Source organism: Mastigoproctus giganteus, chromosome 1 (genome assembly GCF_048544385.1).
Source record: "Mastigoproctus giganteus isolate SK-2022 chromosome 1, ASM4854438v1, whole genome shotgun sequence".
Classification (NCBI taxonomy): Eukaryota; Metazoa; Arthropoda; class Arachnida; order Uropygi; family Thelyphonidae; genus Mastigoproctus; species Mastigoproctus giganteus.
The window spans coordinates 58,120,478-58,141,390 of NC_143575.1; the positions used below are offsets into that span (position 1 = coordinate 58,120,478).

The 20,913-nt window shown below is 38.3% G+C and overlaps 1 protein-coding gene across 1 annotated transcript in view; it reads right to left on the bottom strand.

Moving 5' to 3' along the window:
- The window catches only part of LOC150090819 (uncharacterized), a 133,871-nt gene that overhangs the window by 21,897 nt on the left and 91,061 nt on the right, over positions 1-20,913 (bottom strand). Inside the window, exons 6-8 of the mRNA XM_090380170.1 lie at positions 6,987-7,098; positions 2,036-2,151; positions 90-233 (exon numbers count right to left, since the gene is read on the bottom strand). Of these exons, the coding sequence (XP_090236296.1) occupies positions 90-233; positions 2,036-2,151; positions 6,987-7,098 (372 nt within the window). The remainder of the gene's footprint in view (positions 1-89; positions 234-2,035; positions 2,152-6,986; positions 7,099-20,913) is intronic.

A 20,913-nucleotide genomic window follows, 5' to 3' on the forward strand; every position in this document is an offset into this window, starting at 1 on the left:
GCACTTTTTGTGAATGAAACTATGATAATAAGCAAGATCTAGCTGGTAATTAAAATTTTACACAATTTCAATGTAAAGCAACTGCATACCTTCTGTCTTGAATTTCACATAAGTATCTTTGTTTTCAATCATGGCATCGACAGCTAGCTTCTCAGCATATTGAGCAGTGATTATAGCAATAGTTGGCTGCTGAGAGTTCAGCACAGTTGGCATTTGTCGTACTAATTTCACCTCTGTTGAAAGAAATAAAAACATTAAAGCATTATTGCCATCAGTTCTGAAAAAATATAGACTTCAGCTCTAAGTTGTATGTAACCCATATCTGCTAATCATTAATATTGGATAAAAGTATTAATACTGGATTTAAGAAAATCTTTTTTTTGGCCACACGGTCATTTAACTGTTACAAAAATATGACCACCTAATCATAAAAACAGTGTGTGCTACTTGTAAAACTTATGTAAATTTAAGGGAGAGTTGTACAGATACCTAATTGAAACAGTCTACTTTTTTTTTCTTTTAAGGTTGATGCTGAATAAACTTGGCTTCCTTGCATCAATTTGCCTTTGTGAATAAAGAACAAACTGAAGCAAAAAAAATATGTTGATGTTAAAAACATTCACTCACCAAAATGGTGGTCTACCCTATTTTCACCACAAAAAATTATTGGTAGTTCCTATGTATTACTTTTTCTAAATTAGTTTGATAAGACATTGCTATACTAGCCTGTTTCAAGTCATACTAGTCTCTCATCACATGGCAGATGGTCTTTGTGTCAATTGTCATCATTATTCAAATCTTTCATACCCAGCAGGCATTTCCAGTTGCTGTGGTAGTACAAATTCCAATACTGTTCTGTTTCCTATTGGATTTTTAAGTGTATTTAGGAAAATTTCTCTTCCCTGTAATGCCTGCTTGACAACGCAATCCACCTTCTTTTTGGTATGCCTCTAGGCCTAATACCACTCATTATTGCTTTGAGTATCCGTTTAGATAATCACTGTTTTCCCCATACCTTCTACATATCAATACCATCTTTTGTTTCACTTATGCTTTGAATGGATATTAGTTAGTTCAATATATATATTTTTTTCTTATTTCCACATTTGTAATATGTCCTTAGCACTGTTTATATCAATTAATTTATCTCTCTCAAAAATCCCACATTTATTTCTTCAAAACTCTCATTTCTAAAGATTTTAATTTTTGATCAACTCCTTTATTTTGTATCCAGCTCTCAGCTCTATAGGTTAAAATAAGCTTAAAAAGTATTATAAGCAATTGATTTTGTCTTTTAGCTAATTTCTCTTTTGGTCCAAATGATTTGTTTACCTGGTTTACTATATTTCCTGCTTTTTTCAGTCTATATTTTATTTATATGTCTAACCTTCACCATCTGTGCAAATCAGCTAAGGAACAGATGGAAGTGACAAGAACAAAACAGAGATGATCCAACTGACAATTTTGTGAAATATCAATAAAAGAAACTAATGGCTTCTCAGGCCACATTATGACAGCATATGTTTATCTGTACAAGTGTGTTTGTGAATTAATTTGCATGTTGAAAAACTGAAATACTTCATGGGGAGGGGGCCCTACTCCCTCTGCCTGAGATCACCTAACTACAAGTCCCAAACAACTACCAAAGAGAACACTAAAGATGGTATCAACTGTAGATAAAGTAATTAAGGCTATAAAAAAGGGTGAAAGAAAGCATGTATTGCTGGTGAAATTGAGGTTCTCCTAATAAGAAAAAGAGTGCATCCTTCACCTTTCACTGACAATAACAAGTGATCTTATGGAGCCCTTTAAGAATTCCTGCGGTCTCACAGAATTCAAACCTTCAACTCAGTCCTCTCCTAATTAGTAAAAAGTAGTAAAAACTGTCACAGAGGACCTAAGTGAAGTCAGAAAGAGGAAAATATAATATTAGGATATATAATAATATACAATTTCAATTACTTTACTGATAAAGCCAACTTGGAGAAAATGGGCAATTTTACTCAAGAGAAGTTGTGTCTAAAGATATATTTACCTGTATCATTCTGAGTAACTCTAGTGTAATTTCCACTATCTAAACACTTGATGAGCCCTTTTGACAAAAGTTCTCTTAGTTGAACAGCAACCTCCTCTTCTGTTGATAGTGATGACCTATATTACATAAAAATTATATATTATGAAACTTCTATGTATAACTTAAATAACATCTTACTCATTCTTTTAACTGATAATTTCAAACTAAGAATTCTTTCTTAATTCACCTTCTTATATTTGTGTACAAATGTAAGGCAAATTAAGAAAGAATTCACTACCTTATTATATTTTTACACAAATGTAATAAGATAGTGACATAATAAACAATTTGCAAGCCCAGTTTAAAGGTACAGAATAATCTAAAGAAATTAAGGGAACATTTCAAATGCACAACTATAATTTTATTTATGTTTCTCATTATATTATATGAGATTCTATCAGAAACAATTATTTTACTGTAATCTAATGATAACTGGATTCTGATACAAATAAATTCATATCAGAAGCTCAATACCAAACAGTTATACAATATACTTGTGATAACTTGAACAGTATTACATCAAATTCCTTTATTTCTAGAATTTTAACAACTTCCCTGTCAAAGTACCATAGGAATAATGCTACTTTACAATCTTGCTAACTCAAACTGCATTTAATCAGTTATTGATAACCAAAGATATTTAAGATTGAGTACAGGTAAGCTATATAAACACAAAGGTTATGTGCTACATCCAAGCAGGAGTGAGCAGAAAATACATCAGCATTACATTAGTTATATCCATTTGCAAGACATTCATGCACTCTGTTTTCCACTGAAGATCCTGTATTTTAAGAATGTTCTGTGCTATGCAAGATCAAAGTTACATTACTGTACACATATGTATAGGAAAAATTCATACGATGTCATGTGAGCCGGTGGCATGTTTTCTATTTAACCTGTTTTCGTTTTTATTTCATTTTCAGAGATGTACATATGTTTCACTGAAAATTTCAGCACTGTTCAGGATGGCACCAAAGAATACTAAAGATTCTGTTAATTGTAGATAAAGTCATTCAAGCTATCAAAAAAGAGAGTTAAAAAAAAAGTGTGTATTTCTGCTGAATTTGAAATTCTTCTAATATGCAAAAGTGGGCAGCATGCACCTTTCAATAACAATAACACGTGATATTATATTTAAGATAAGTTGCATGATATATAATAAAAATATAAAGGGCAGCATGCACCTTTCAATAACAATAACATGTGATATTATATTTAAGATAAGTTGCATGATATATAATAAAAATATAAAGGCAACTTGGTCTCCTACCAAGCTTCAAGATATATACTTTCTTTATTCTTGACTTTTTCTTTTTTATCATTATTCACCTCAATGTTGTTTAATTGATAATAAAGGGAAAAAAGTTAGTATTAGTATTAACCATATAGTTAATAACTTCCTGTATTTGCAAATTATTTTCAAATAGAGGAAGTCCTCATTGTTCATCATAGCTATGTTCCTAGAACTATGATAAACAATGAATCATCCTTCATATGTATTGATTTGCATACGATGTGTATTGCACGAAATTTATGGTCCAAAAATTTATGGTCTAAAGGTAAAAAAGAAAAAGAAAAAAAAAATATATATATATACATATTTATGTGTATAAAAGTCACAGATGTTCTTTAAGATCACATTTATCACTTTCAGTAAACATATAAAAATATTACTAAATAGAAAAACAATTGGCAGCTTAATCCCCTCCTCACCCACCACCCCTATGCCAAAATAAAGAATAAAATAAACACAAAAACCTAAAGAACAGAAAAGGAAAAGAGCCAAAGCAACACTCACCCCTGGGGGGAGTGAATGTACAATTCCCTGCTCAAAGAGACAATGCCCACAACCCAAAGGACAAGTACAACTAAAATAAAAATACAATGCATGTGCACACATGCACGCACACAAATAAAGAATCTTTATTCATCCTCATTCTTTATTTATTTATTTATTTTTTTTTTTTTTTTTGGCACAGGGGTGGATGAGGTTCATAGAAGCAGAATATCACCTTGCCTTACTTATAATCCTATCAACAGCATTAATTATTTTGCTGTATTTATTTATTATGGTTCAATTATTTTTTAAATTTGACTCAGATACTGCAGTCTCATATTTCTTAATAAAAAACTGATTTTTAGTTGATTTATTTGTTTTTCTTTCTCTTTATAAAGTTCTTTGCATGAGGAACTTGTATTTAAATGATCAAGCTAACCAGCATCTAAGTCTTCTTCATTCATATTTTCACCAAATTCTTGCTTTATACAAAGTAAAAAATTACTGAAATATGTACAACTTGGTGCCTTGTCCATAATTACCCTTGTACTAATAGACATATGTGGTTAATTTGTATCCTCAATCCGGATGGCTGAGTTTACCATTTTTTCTATAACTTTGCTTCTTTTTGTCACTTTGGTCAACCCATCGAAGTAGCATTTTGTGCAGCACTTCTAAATACCATCACTTTTTTGCAAGCAGATCTCACCGAAATTGGTAGCATGGATAAATCTTTTGCAATGTCCATCAGCTTCAACCTTGCAAACAATGTTCAACTTTTGCTCCAAACATATCACATTTTTAGCCTTTATCTTTTCTAACACAAAATTATCAGTTCCTGTCAAAGGCTATTTAGATGTCACAGATGAGCAAGGTATAGTTTTTGCACTTACATATAAATTTCATTACAACATTTATGTTAATTTCATTAACAAAAGTAAAAATGTATTAAAACGTCCAGAGATATTTTTAGCTTTTTTAATTCTTGAAGATATTTAAATAACTGAAAGCAGCATTAAGGTTCCAATGAAATTTATAAGAAAATTTGAGAAATTTCTCAATAAATACACAAAGAAAACTGATTTAACAGCAATATGACAATGTGAGCTATCACGGACCATGGTGTGAACACGATAAAAAACAGACTCAGATACTTTAACAATAGGGCAATGAACAACTGAACTTCTGTACTTTGCAATCACCACCTCAGTTCACCCAGAACAATCTTTCCCCATGTAAACATTTTCAGTCTAATAACTCAGCATTCTGGGTCTCCCAGAATGCATCCACTGCAGCAATGACATCACTGTCGGTGGGAAAAATGGATGTCAGACAAGTATTTTCTGAAATTAGGAAATAGGTGAAAGTCTGTTGGTGCTATATATGGCGAATGGTTCAAGATTTGAAAACTGAAATCATGATGTGCAGCCATGACAATGACAGACTTGTGAAAGGTGCATTGTCCTGGTGGACCAAGACTCCCTTTGCTGAGTCTTCCTCAATGTTTGTCTTTGCTTGCTTCACACAAAAGCCTCACAAAGTCTGTGTAATATGCCCCTATGACTATCTGACCTTTCTGAAGGTAATCCACTAGCAACACTCCATCAGCATTCTAAAAAACTGATACCAGCAGAAAGAATCAACTTAGCTTTCTTTGGAGGGAGAAGGCAACTTATGTTTCCACTGTTTGAACTGCTCCCTTGTTTCTGGCTGAAAGTGATGGAGCCACACCTCATCCACAGTCACAAACCTTGCAAGGAAATTTGCTGGATCTGTTTGAGAATGATGCAAATGTTCACTTGACATGACAACTCTTGCATGTATTTTTGATCTGCTGTCAACAACACAACTTTGGAGCCCACCATGCTGACACATTTTCATAGCAAAAACCTCTGTTATTATGTGGCACACATATTTAGATGAGAATGACCAAGATGCTGGCAGTGTACCAAACTGTCACGTGTTGATCACTCATCGCCATATTGTGTACACTGTCGACAACTTCTGGAGTGATTGACGTTGCAGATCTTCCACAGTGTATCATCTTCCAGGCTCTCCCTCCCTTATTTAAATTTAAATTCTGCTGCCCACTTCTTAACCATGGAATAGGAAGGGGCATCCTCCCCAACGTTGTAAACATATCTTCATGAATTTTTTTTGCATTAGTCTCTTTTTACCCAAATATTGAATTACTGCACAGTGACTGATTTTGTCCATCTTTCCTCATTTGCACAACTTTGTTGACTTCAGGACCTGTAATAAAAAAAAAAAAAAAAAAAAGACATTGAAACTGCATGAAATGTTGGTAGGTTAATATTGGAAGTGTTATACATTAACCACTAAAACTTTTAACACTGTACCCCTACCCTTTCATACCGTCCCTCATAGACTAAGGAATCCGTAAACCTAGTTTAATATACAAATTGCCTCACTTGCCAATTTCCCTAACTTCGTATAAAATTTTGATATTAATTCATTGCTCTAAAAATAATAACTCACATTGAAAACAAAAAAGAAAAAAAGTATAACACTAGCAGAAACTAATCTAAGAATACTACTAATGCATAATGAATGTGCCAAAGCAAGAGTAACATATCCAGTTACCCTGTGAAACATATCTCAAATTTTGTAACAGCTTATTAATCAAGAAAATTCTAAAATAAAGTATACAAAAGTAAAAATATAAAAATTAAATTAAAACCAATAAAATCAGATAAGAACTGAAAAATATATTATCAAAAGTGATAAAACAGGAAAGCTGAGTAGCTTTCAGAGTGTGGTGTTCTTTATCACCTCAAAAACGAGCATGGAATTTCAAAATGGCTTTAAATAAATATTAGTTCATTGTGAGACAGAAACTGACAGGACAAAACCATGTTGGGGGGGGTGATTTGAAGAGAATGAAAGGTGCAAAAATCACTCAAAATCTGGGTGCAAAGTGACATGCAGTAGAGGCTACATAAAGATATATAAATTTATTTATGTTCCAAATGTTAAAGGGTTTTTTCTTTTTTTATATTTCTTTCATTCTTAATATCATATCGTGAAAATTATTCATTATTATATCACTTTTTCTTAATTGGCATATAAAAAAAAACCTACCTATTTTCAATATTTGAATTATAAAATATTTACTTAGCTATATCAGCAACTGAGAGTGGGTTAGGATATGCAGATTCAATTACTTCAAGAACCTTCTCCAGGTAGAGCTCTGCTTTTAATCCAACATAGCCATTATCATTTGGCACTATGATAAAAAATAATATATATAAATAAACATATACATGCATGAGAACTGGAAAATAATTAAAAGAAAATCACCTTACCCATAAAGTTGAAACTACACTACCCTACCATTAATATCTGGCCACCCTCCACTAATAGTTGGTCATGTCCCACCCAAACACCATGTGTCAGATACAATTATAATACACTTAGAGACAGTAGTACAATTACGAATATAAAATTCCATGATTGACAAAGTTAAGACTTCCAGTATGTAATGATAATAGGGCACCACAGAAGAAACTGGTTAGTATGTGTCATTTCAATGGCACTGAAGATTTCTAGGTGAATGATTGGTGATGTGATCTACAAATGGAAATCAAAGCTGACAGAACATAACAGAGAGAGCCTTGCAAAGAATCATCCTCTTATAACACATGTTGACTGTCATTGTCAGATCAATGTGTATTCATTTCAAAAAATTAGGGAAAATGGTTAAATTTTATTTTCAGCTATAAATTGCTTCAATTACATTGAGGGTATTAAAGTTTTTCTCTTAAGATTACAGATTCCCCTTAAGGTTAAAGATTTAAAATATTGTGTAACCTGCATATAATGCAAATATAACTTGCATTATATCAAGGTTGTGCAATATTTGTAATATTAAACAAACTCCATTTTTAGCTATCAGATTGGGGCTATTTTGTTCATGATATGATACTGGCAAAAATAGCTTACTTATAAATGAATACATGCCAGTATACATTAAAAAAAAAAATAAATAAATAAAAATAACCAAAAAAAGAACATTTTATGAGACCAAGATAACAAACAGCAGAATCCTGCATAAAGTTCCCTTGAATTGACTATAAATGCTGACGGAGCCAATATTCAGTGATAACTGAATATCAGTTCTACCAGCATTTTAGACTTCCAAGTGGCAGTCTTAGTTATAAATATCATCACTGATATACAATGCCCAAAACAAATCTTTGTGACCATGTCTAATATTCAGAATAGCTGCTATCCATTTTCTTTGCATAGCCTTATATTTCTAAACAGATTTTGTTGCCTTCTGAAAACATTCAGCACCCTCCCCTCATATATAAGTAGCAGAATCCATATTTCTGTGAAAAAGTTCTCCTCTTGTCTTCTGAAGTCCTGTGATTTTCTTTTCATCTATCCACTTTTCAGCAACACCCATGTGTACGACTTTAACCCTATCTCTGCAATGCTTTAAAAAGTAAAAGTGTATTGATGTCTAATGGCACAGGGGTTTCCCCCATCTCCGCGTTGCTTCCATTGTGGGTGTACCGGTTCACTGGGAAATGATAGAGATTTAAAAGTGTGTGGGCTTTGTATTTGTGTGATGTTGTGTACCGTTGTTCATCTGGTCATTTAGCTGCTGGACCCCTGCTGGGGCCCAGCGTTGCCCCACTTTCACCCCATGGAGGCAGACCAGGAACCCAGTAGACTCAGTTACTCTGGCAGGTCTTGTCGCTTAATTTCCTGAGATTTATGCGGCTAGGATCTAAAAAAAAAAAAAAAAAAATTTAACTAATCGATTGCGTGAGGGTGGTGTCGCTCGAATTTCAAAAGGCCAAAATATGGGCGAAGGTGTTTTGACATGCTTAAATTTAGGTGTGTGGGGGTTTTCGCTAGCGTACAGATGGAGAGGGGAGGGAGACTGAAGACTGGGGGGGGAGAAAGGCAGAAGTATGGGGCTAATAGAGAAGGTGGCCCCAGGTTTCAGTGGGGCAGGCCCATGCACTACTACAGGAAAAGTGGGGGTGGCGAGGAGGGGATAAAACGAGGGGAAACCCCCCCCCAGGGAAATGTAATTCAAAGATGAAGGGGCTAGGGTGCCCTCTTCAGATTGCCGTATGACATTTGGCAATTAAGCTGCACTTTGTTTTGTCATTTCTAGTTGCATCACTTATGGGGCTAGTCCTTGTGTTTTCTTATTCCTGCTTTAGGTGTTTTCTTTGGGGAGATTGGTTCCTTATTTGTCTCAGCTGGTGGCGAATCACTGTCAGCCAGGCACTGCATCCACCATCGTTGTTTGGCTGGGTCAGGTTATCTCAATTTGTCTTTGAGTGCTCAGGAGGATTGATCATTGTAGTTGAGAGTCATACTCAATGTTTCTTGGGATGTCTTGTCCTTGTGTGGTTTTGCATACGACATTCTCTTCAGTGGACTTTCTTGTCAGTTCCTGATCGCATTTTAAGTTCTTCTTGTGAAGAGGTCCCAGGCAAATCTGGATAGGATTTGGTATTCATCCCTTGAATCCAATAGGTGATGTTCTTGCCGGTGGGGTATGAATCTTAGTCTCGTTATGAAGATTCCCCGCAGGTCCTCGTATATGGGGCCCTGGTATGGAGCTCAGATGCTCTCAGCTTTCTCTTTCTCCACAAGGACAGTTTGAATCTTGGAGTATGTATATCCAGAGTGGCGAGTTTGTCATTAAAGGGCCTGTGGCCAGTCCGCATGAAGGTTGTGTAGAGGCCTGGGTGGAGCCACGCAGGTGACTTCAGGTAGGTTTTTTCTACAAGAGGGGATGAATTTCCTCGTTACCTCGCCCTTGTGCGAGGTGGACCATCTGGTCTGCCACGTTTGTTTCAAGTGTGCCTGCAATCGTGCTTTCTCTTGTTTTTCTCCGTTTTCCGGTTCTGTTGTGTGCCCCAAGAAGGTAATGGTAATCCCTTTCATTATGTAGTATGTCAGGCCACATCTGATGATTTCCAGACCCAGCGGCAAGACTCCCGCCAGAACCTGGAGTGCCTCTGTGCTGACTGTATTACAAGCACACGTTATTTTCAACAATATTGACCATTGTATTGAGTTCAGGATCCTTTTGTTGGCTATAGTCGTCATTTTGTGGTAGAAGTGGCAGCTGCGTATGTAATTATGGGGATAAAAGTGACTTTGTAATAAAGAACCAGTGTTCTTTTGTTTAGTCCCCAGTCTCGTCGCGTGACTCAGGCTAGCATGGCAGCATAGTTTCTAATTTTCTTTCTGAGTTGTATGAGGTGTGGCCTGAATGTGAGCTTTATGTCGAGAATTATGCCAAAATATCCCATTTCGGTGGCGAACCTGATTGTGGCTCTGTTTATTTTTATTTTGGGGGGGGGGGTACTTGGATCAAGGGTTCCCCTGAGGAGTATAGATGTTGTTTTGGTGGGCAATATTACCAGGTAGTTTGCTTCTCCCCATTTCTGTAGAGTGATGAGGGCTCTGTTTGCTGCTATTTCCAACTGGGCTCTGGAGTTAGCCACCATCAATATTAGGTCGTCAGCAAATGCCTGTGACTTTATGTCTCCCAGGTCGATATGCAGGAACTCATCAAAGATGAAATTCCACAACAGTGGGCCCAAAACCGACCCTTGTGGGTATCCTCTGTGTACTTCTCTGACTAATCTTTGGTAAGGGGTTATGACTTCTATCTTTTGCTGTGAGAGGTCGGAGCTGATGGCATGAAAGAGATTTGTTGGAGTTTGCGCCTGCCAGAGTCTGCCAAGGATGCTCGGCCACCAGAGGGAGTCGACTGCCCCGGCAAAGTCCACCGAAATGGCCAGGAAGTATTTGCTTTGGCATTCTTCCACTGCAATGAGGAGATTCCTCACGGCGTCTGTTGTGGAGGATCCAGGCTTGAAGCCATATTGGTTTGGTGCATTTAAATCCGCTGCTGTATAGTGTTGCTGTAGTCGCTTGTGTAGGAGTCTCATAGAGTTTACTTGCAACAGTTAGGAGCCCTATTGGCCTGTATGATTCTGGTTGCTCAGGGTTCTTGCCAGGATTTTTGAGGATTAATTTTAGACTAGCTGTCCTCCATTGTTTTGCGAAGTAACCCACTTTTAGACAGCAGTTATATAGGTGCAGAAGTAGGTTGGATGCCAATTCAACCACTCGCTTGACAATCTCAGGTTCCATCTGGTCTGTGCCGGGGCACTTTCTGTTTCTAATCCTTGCTGCCGCCTGCTGCAGCTCTTCCAAGGTGAAGGGGGGGGGGGGTTCCTGTGCTTCTGGATCATAATTATCATTCTGGTGGCTCAGTTCGCGCTGTTGTTCAGTTCTTGGCGCCACTTGCTCCTTGTAGATAGTATCCAGAATGTTATTTATCGATTGTTCCCATGTAGTGGTTAGCTGGCTTTGGGGAGTTCTTGTTGTCGTGAGTACCTCGCCTCTAGGGAGTTTGTTTGTTGTGACCTTGTACACCACTCCCCAGGGGTCGTTGTTTCCCGTTGTTTTCACTAGTTTTTCCCCATGCGCTTCTTTTACTTCTCTGAATCTTGTCTGTATACTGGTTTCTTGCTGTCCTGTATAGATGTTTTAGTGCCTCCACCTCATGCGCTGGCCACATTCTGCAGGCTAGCTGGAAGTACTTTCTTCTTCTTTCTACCTCCTTCCTCAGTTCCTGTAGCTTCAGGGACCACCATGGGACTGCTCCGGGCATAGGATTTTTTCTTTTTATTGCAGTTTGGGTGACATTTGTTATGAGATCCGTAGTCTTTTGTTGCCGGGCATCCGGCTCAGTATCCACTTGGATTTCTTGATATCTAGAGTGAATTGCTTCAGTGAGCATTTCTTCAAAGAGGTTCCAATCAGCTTTGTTGATGGCGAACCTATTGAGCTGATGCCTAGTTGCTGAAATTCTGGCAAGGTTTCTTTTGATCCGAAAGGTGATTACCCGGTGGTCCGATGTGGTCCAGAAGTTCTCCACTCTCCGGTCTGCGACATGTGAAACCAAATTGGTTGTGGTGAGGGAGATATCAATTGTCGCCTCCCACTGTAGGTTGCAAAAGGTTGGGAGCTGGTTCGGTTTGTTTAGGACAGTCAGCCGTGATCCAGAGAGGAAGTCTTCCAGGAGCTCCCTGTTGTGGGTCCCTCTTCTATCCTCTGTGGTGCCGTGCCAGGTAGGCGATCGGCAGTTGACGTCTGATCCAATGATTATATTTTGGTCTGGTAATATGTCTAGGAGGTGCTGCGGGTAGTTCATAGCTGGAGTGATATCCTGTCCTGGTCAGCAGTACAAGGAGACCACAAAGAAGTTCCCAATTGGCGAGATCACGTGGACACAGACTGCCCACGACAAACAGAGCTGTCCGACCTTTGTCACCATTATGTTAGTTTCGCACTATTACTGCTGCCCATGGGGTGCCACCATAATTTTGGATGAGCTTGTAGGCTAAAGGGTAGCCTCTTACTTTTTTTACCATGAGTGTATGGCTCCTGAATTAAGAAGGATATCAGCCCCCCTCCCCCCTCCTCATCAGCCTTCAGTCTCAGCCAGTCGGCAACTGCTTTAGCCCTCTGCGCATTATGCTGTAAAATCTTAACCTCTGCGTAGTAATTTTTTTTACCACGTGTCTCCATAATCGGTTCTGTTTTGGTATATTCCTTTAACTTTAATATAACGTGGGCACTTTGAATCTCTTACTGAGTGGTTTGCATCCACTTTTTGTGTTTTGCAGTTCACGCATGTAGGGTTGTTGCTCTTATTTGAGCAGTTTCTGAACTCATGCTCCTTTTCCGTGCAGTGTCTGCAGGTCGGAGCCTTCTGCACACATGTGTGGGTGGTGTGGCCAAACTTCAGACACCTGAAACATTTCGGCACCACCACATGTTCCTTGAATCTATGTGAACTCCATTGCACATAAAGTCGGGTCCCTCACAGCGCGCCATGCATCTGGTGTCAATTCCACAACCCAATTTCGAGCATTATTATCTCTGGACATAGTCGAGTACCTCAGGATTATAAGTTCCTTACACTCCTGGTCTGGCATGATCTCCTGTAGGTTTCTCACATAGATTTCCTCTACTAGGTCCTGCAGGCCAATGTCCTTGGGTAGGCCAAATATGATCGCTGTTGGGCCCCTCCTTCTAGGGGGTTCGGCCTGCAGTCCCAGAGTTGCCAGCTTGGGGTTTTCCATGATCGCTTGTATTTCTCCTTTAGTCTCCATCTCAATGGCAATTTCAGTGCTCCTCATCTTTCTGATTGCCTTTATCCATGTTCTTTTAAGGTCTTTTTTCGTGGATTCCATGATTTTAGCTTTGATAACCTCGCTTGTTTCTTGCTCCCCGTTCTTCGGTCGTACAGTTACTAGGTTTGGAGTTTTTAAGAGGGTTTTCCCTCTTTGGCTGTGCCTGGTCAGCTTCATTTGTAGCTATAGCTGTGGCTGGTGTCCTCAGCACCCGTGTGTAGGATGGGGCGTGCTGTGGCATTTGGTTTCCACCATCCGCTCGGAGGACCTCCAGAACTGCAATCGCTTTCTGGTGCTCCTCATTTGTTTTAAGCAGTATTGTTTCCAGTTTTGTCCATCGTAGGACAATCTCTGCTCTTAGCATGGAGGATATTCTACTGCTATTGTCTTTCATAATGATCTCTAACTCTGTTCGTAAGATTAAGGCCTGCTCCAGGACTGTCCCCCGGGGAAGGGTAGGGTCTAATGGGGGGTTTTTGTCTCTCTGCCTTTGGTCTTCGATACCTTTGTGCTGCTCTGGCGTTCCTTGGCATTCTTTGTGTTCCTTGGCTTCACTAGTGCTGCGTGTTTCCCGGCCCAATTTTTGGTCATTCTTCTTCTATTCTTCCATTTTATGGTCTCCCATCTTTGTTCTTCAGGGTCATCAACTCTTTCAATTGGAGTTTGTTCCATCATGACTTCCTCAGATTGGCTTTGTGAGTCATTTGGGGGTTATTTACACAATTTCATTTTCCATTTTGTAAACTTTCCGGATTAACGAGGTTGTCCGAATTAGCAGTTCCTAGTTGTATTACTTTATTGGAGGCTCCAAGAGCTGCTGAAGAATTCAAACCACAAGTCCGTGGGTATATTTGTTGCCCTATAATCAACGGGTGAAGTTTTTGGCTCTCCACCACTGGCAGGTAGGGGGAGGGAATGCCAAATAACTCTGTATAGTGCCTTCAGATGGACATTAGTGAAATGCAGCAGTCAAGCTCACAGCTGAAGGAGTAGATGTCAACTCACAAATCCCTGCGCCGGAGGGGAATACTACACATTTCGTTGTCACACAAGCCTCCCACCAAGTCTAGTGCAGGGTATTTACATGGCAACCACAGTATAATTGCCTCTCTATAGACCTGCTGTCAGCCTCATGGTGACCAGTACGGTCTGACAACAAAGGATATAGATAAAAAACGTAAATAACCTGCAAAGTTCCCAGTAAATAAGCAAAAGTTTCTCACCCTGAGTACTAAAGTACACTTTTCAAAAACTAGTAGACTCTGTAACCACAAATTCATGAACAAAATTCAGGAGTGCGGAAAACGTGCGTCCACACTTAACAGCGGTCATACTGGTGATCGAGCAATGCTTTAGAATGAGATATATGTTCGTGTAACATATTCAACTCAAAATCATCTAATTAACAACCTCCCAAAAGTTGGCTATCATTTTGTGGAACAGCCAGAGTATAAAAATCAAATTATGTATGTAATTCTTTAATTATATTTTAGTAATAAAATATTGTTTTTGCATTGTTTTAGAAATTAAAATATTTTATTGTACCTCTCTCTACAGTTTCCTATAAGCTAAGTAGGCAGCTTTCTAGAGGCACCAGAATTCTGTAAAAAAATTGAAGCTCATGTGGCAAAGGAATCCAAGGTGTGCAATTCCAGCCCTGCAATTCCTGACGGAATGGCATATCTCTCAAAAGCATTTCCTTCTGGTGATATATAGCATTTACATTTCCATAAAAATTATGCCTTTGTAGAAGTAACTATATCTACAAATATATAATACTGAAAAATTTCCATTACCTCCATTAATTTCTTGTATATAGTCTGTTCTAGCTGAAAATATGAATTATATACAGAAGTGAAGCAAAGGATCAGGAACGGTACTACATTTGTTGCACCTAAGACAAAACCTTGTAACAATGCCTAATTCATATCATATCTTAACATGCATATATATGCAGTAGTGCATCTAGCATTTTGGTTTGCAGGGTTAACCCAGAGAAAATTACTAACAACTTAAGATCTCACAATCTTACCCGTGCCCCCACAGAAAAGCATCTGCACCGTGCAGAACCATTAAAAGAAAGAACTTAAGAAAATAGTTTGTCAATAATTTCTAAATTTAGACATATTTTCAAAATTTTTAGTTGCAAAATGGGTAGAGAGAAAGATTTGGGATAAAGAGACAGTAGAAATTTAAGTGAAGAATAATACAGCAAGACTAGTGGAGGCAGTAATTAAGATAAATTTAATAAGTTAAGATTAATACAAGAAGCTTTCGGGGTGACGAACCCCTTCCTCAGCAAGTAAAAGTACATACATACAGAAATGCAAACGTAATATAAATGTTAGGAATAGAATAAATACTAAATAGTCTGTGCGTGCTCAGATGACTTGGAGAGCATGCACATGAATGCAAGATTGTACAGACAGTCATTCACTAGATCAGGTGCTTATTGTTGGTGGGGCATATATGGGATTTCTGCCAGCATTTGTCATGCTTCAAAACTATTGATTCTAAAATGGGGTGTAGCCTTGTACCTCTGCAGCGATTTAAGACTTTTGGACAGCTGTATACATTTAACGATTCTAACCATAGGTGGTGATGGTAGTGTTGAGATTGGTCGATCACCTCACAATCGTGTCTGGGGTTGAGGTCATGACGAGTTGGCCTATTGTGTTCCGCGAGGCGGTCCTGAAGACGTCTGGAGCACCTATATAGCAACTGCCGTAATTGTGGCACGTTATGTGGTATACAATTCCGCTGCATAAGAGAGGGGCGATGGGTGTTTTTACGCTCAAGACCAGAGATCATAAGCTTCTACCAGGGAGTTGTACGCATTTCATACAGTACTCACACAGGATCTTAGAAATCTGGTCTGAGGTGACCGGATAATAAGGAATATAGGCAGTAGGTACACTGCCGTGGGGGGGGGGATGAGAAATTTGATATTGAATTTTAAAATAGTTATCTTAATAGTTATTGAAATAGTTTGAAACTAAAATAGTTATCTTAAATGTAAAACATATGTTATTAACGGCGTGGTACCTATTTTAGATGTTGCCTGTGGCAAGTGCCTCACTTGTGCACCACTAGCACCAGACCTGCAAAGGATCACAGTACACCCAGGGGGTAAGGATTAAATTTCTGCATTGTCTATTCCAGCGATTCTCATCCATGAAATTTTGGATGTTATGTTATTGCAAATGGCTAAAATAGTTATCTTAAATTGATAAATGACCATATTTAGTGTTAAAATGTTTTTTCGGTTTCTGGGAACCATACACCCGTTGCTAATTTTTTTCCCACAGACCCAGGATTTCCCACACATTCAGGATTACGACGATTTTCATGTTCACTGTACGTAAATCCAAAGTTTAAATAACTATCTTGGTACTTAAGAACTGTACCAAGGGTGTGTGCTTTCATACAGATTGTATAAAACTTACACTTGCAATTAACTTGTTATTATTGCTTTCTGCCACTGGCTCATCATTCACCTTTTTCTCTTTAATCAAAAACTTATCCATATTAAATTTAATAACTTTTAATTGATTTTAAAATTTTATCAATAAAAGCAAAATAAAAAAAACCACCAAAACATGAATGCACAAAACAAACCTCAACAAAAATGGCTGTTCTCATTGAAGGGAAACAGCACATGTGCAAGTCTCCCAAATCCTTGTAGTCTTGCCAACTTAAAATGTTCAGTGCAGCAATTCCTCACAGCAAAGAATACTGCAAGCATAAAAAACAAAAAAAAAAAAAAAAAGCTTGAGAACCACTGATTGATTCTGTTTCTACTTTCCTCTTCCCTCTTTTTTTCAAAAAACTTTTGCTTTGGCTATTCTGTTTCTCCACTTTTTTTTTTTTTTTTTTTTTGTAAAATAGCCCCTTTTCAAAAATAAAACAAAATTAAGTATCCCCAGTTTTGAGATTCAAAACTGGGGATAGTCTGCATCTCAAAACTATACCCATAGCTCTGAGATTCATTTTTTTTTTGTTCTACCATTGTGCCAAGTTTGTTTAAAAAGCCAAGATTTTGAGGTGACCACATAAACTTTGAGGACCACAATTAAATTAGCATTAGTAGAGGCACATGATGCAAGAAAGCAAGCTTATGCAGCATTAAGCCAAAATAAAAAAAAAAAAAAAAAAAAAACCACTCCCATTTCACCCCTCTGTTCGTTCCAAATACCTTTCCAGCTCGGCCTTAAATTTATTTAGGCTATCAACTTCCACAACAAAGGATAAAAGTCTGTTCCACCAACCAACTACCCGCTGGCTAAAGGCAAACTTCCACACATCTATCCTACATCTGTCTTTCCTCAATTTGAATTTATGCCCTCTCAGGTGATTATTCTGAGCAAGCGGAAGAATCCCATCAGCATTGAGCTTGCTCAAACCATTGAAAGCTTTATTCACCTCGCAGGTGCCTAGTCTCCAGACACTGCAATTTGCAAAACTTAAGCCTTTCTTCGTAAGAGCAACCCTTTGTTCCATTCACTAATCTTGTTGCTCTTCTCTGTACTCGTTCCAAAAGCTCTACATCCTTCTTAAAATGAGGCCGCCAGACCTGTATACAGTACTCAAGGTGTGGCCTGACCATTGCCTTATACAAGGGGATAATCACCTCCTTATCATTAACAAGACACCATGAGCTACTCTTGCAGATCGTCTGCACTGCTCAGAAAACTTCATATCTGCCTGCACAATTACCCCCAGGTCCTTTTCATTCTCTACCACTGTCAGTGTAGTACCACAGAGTTGATATGTTACTCTGATTGTTGATACGTTACTCTAATTGTTTTCTAAAGAATGACAAAGTGGCTATAGGAAATAAATTTGCACAAACAGGATAAACAAAAATTTATAATAACATAAATTAAGTGCTTTTTTTACTCATATGTTATGAGTATTACACATATATGCATATAATTTTATACAAACATCAATAAGCAGTGATCAAGAAAAATTTTAATTAATGTAATAGTAGTAGTAGTAGTAGTAGTAGTAGTGGCACTTGATGCAAGAAAGCAAGTGTAGGAGCTTATGCAGCATCAGCCAAAAAAAAAAAAAAAAAAAAATCACACCATACCCTCCAATTGCCTGTCCAGTTCCTCCTTAAATTTATTTAACCTATCAACTTCCACAACGACAGATGGAAGTTTGTTCCAGCAATTAACCACCCGCTGGCTAAAGGCAAATTTCCGCACATCTATTCTACATCTATCCTTTCTTAATTTGAACTTATGTCCCCGTAGGTTCGTATTCTGAACAAGTGGGAGGATCCCATCAGAATTCAGCGTGCTCAACCCATTCAAGGCCTTATAGACCTCAATCAGATCACCGCGCAGGTGCCTAGTCTCCAGCCACTGCAATTTGCAGAACTTAAGCCTCTCTTGGTAAGAGGATCCCTTCATTCCCCTCACCAATCGTGTTGCTCTTCTCTGTACACGCTCAAGCAAATCTACATCCTTCCTAAAATGAGGCCTCCAGACCTGTACGCAGTACTCAAGGCGTGGCCTGACCATTGCCTTATACAGAGGGACAATCACCTCCTTTTCCCTGCTAGCAAAATTCCTATATATCATTGACAAAACCCCATGACCTGCCCTGGCAGCCTGTCTGCATTGCTCAGAAAACTTCATATCTGCCTGCACAATTACTCCTAGGTCTTTTTCATTTTCTACCACCTTAAGTGTAGTACCACACAGTTGGTACGTTTCTCTGGGGTTACTTCTACCCATATGCAGTACTTTGCATTTGTCAAGGTTAAACTTCAGTTGCCACTTCTTAGCCCATCTGCCCAAATTATCTAGATCCTGTTGCAGTAGCACACTGCCATTACTGTCATTAACAACCCTGCCAACCTTCGTGTCATCTGCAAACTTCGACATTAAGCCTGATATACCTTCATCAATATCATTGATAAATATACAAAACAACAGTGGACCCAACACCGAACCCTGTGGGACTCCACTAATAACATTAGTCCACGAAGAGCAGCACCCATTGATTACCACCCTCTGTCTTCTCCCACTTAACCATCCTTTTATCCATTGTAGCAACTTACCCTTAATACCATTCTGCTCCAATTTGTACAGTAGTCTTCCATGCGCAACAGTGTCAAAAGCTTTCCTGAAATCCAAGTATATGATATCAAAATTATTTTTTGCATCCAGTTCCTTTGTGACCACATCATAATAACCAATCAAATTTATCAGACAAGACTTTCCCTTAACAAACCCATGCTGTGTCTGAATTATTGCTGCAGTCTTGTCTAGATGATCCTGCACTGCATCTTTAACCAGTGACTCCATTATTTTACCCGGAACAGAAGTTAAACTAACTGGTCTGTAATTATTCGTGTCACCCTTCGAACCTCCTTTGTGAATTGGGGATACATTTGCACATCTCCAGTCCGTGGGAACCTCCCCTGAATCCAAGGATGCTCTCATAATTATGGCTAAGGGTTTGCTTAGTTGCTTTGCCGCCTCCTTTAATATAACTGGATAGATCCCATCCGCCCCAGGTGCCTTTCTTATGTTTAACTTCAACAATTTCTCCTCCACTTTGCTCTCAGTTATTACAAAATCATTAAGCACACTGCTACAATTTGATAACCTTCTTCCATTTTCAAACTGTAATGATTCCTCACGTGTGAATGTAGATGCAAAATACTCATTCAGTTTGTTTGCTATCTGAGCAGGATCATCAACAGTCGAACCATCGATGTCAAGTGGACCAATCATATTTAGCCCCTTCCTTTTAGAGTTTATATAAGTAAAGAAATCCTTACTGTTTTTCTTAGCATCTTTTGCCAAAGATTTCTCGTAATCCGCCTTTGCCTGCCGAACCTCCTTTGTGACCTGATTACAGACTAGCTTATATCTGCTACAGGCTTCTGCGTCGCCTGATAATTTATATGCATCCCATGCATTTTTCTTCTCTGTCACGAGTCTCATTAGTTCATTTGATAACCATTTAGGCCTAAACCTTGAACAATATTTCTTCATCGGTATGAAAAGTCTAGTAGCTTCCACGATTAATTCCTTGAATGCTTCCCACTTAGAATTTACTGTTTGTAACATCGTCAGTCGATCCCACTGTACAGAATTTAAAAACTGTCTGAGACCACTGTACTCCTCTTTACGGAAGCAAAAACCCTTTCCTTTACCCCTGACGGTAGTTACCTCTTTGAGTAAATCCCACTTCAGCACACTGTGATCACTGCCTCCTAGTGGTTCCTTTATCTGCAAATTCTTAATACACGAATGATCACTGCTGATAACCAGATCAAGAGTATTACTTTCTCTGGTTGCCTCTCGAACATGCTGCTGCAGAAAACAATCATCCAATAAATCCACAAAAGTCTGACTAGTGCGTGAGTGACCAACCCACAAGTTCCAGTCAATATCTGGGAAGTTAAAATCCCCCATTATAAGACATTCTGATTTACTGGCCCACTCTATTTCTTTGTACAATTGTTCATTGTACTCATTCGAGTCATTAGGCCTATAACACACTCCTACTCTTATTTTTGCTTTTGCAGTGCTTATGTCACACCAAACTGACTCAACAGTGCACTGTCCATCTATATCAACTGGATGCACTTCTTTTGATTTTATGTTTTTCTTAATTAACAGCATAACACCTCCTCCCTTTCTGTCCTGTCTATCCTTTCTGTACACATTGTACTCCCCAAATTCCAGTTCTGCATTCCTTATATCTTTGTGACACCACGTCTCTGCTATCCCAACAATATCCGCCTTTGATGTCTTGACCAACACTTCAAATTCATCAAATTTATTTACTATACTTCTAGCATTGGTATACATGCAAGCATACATGCTCCT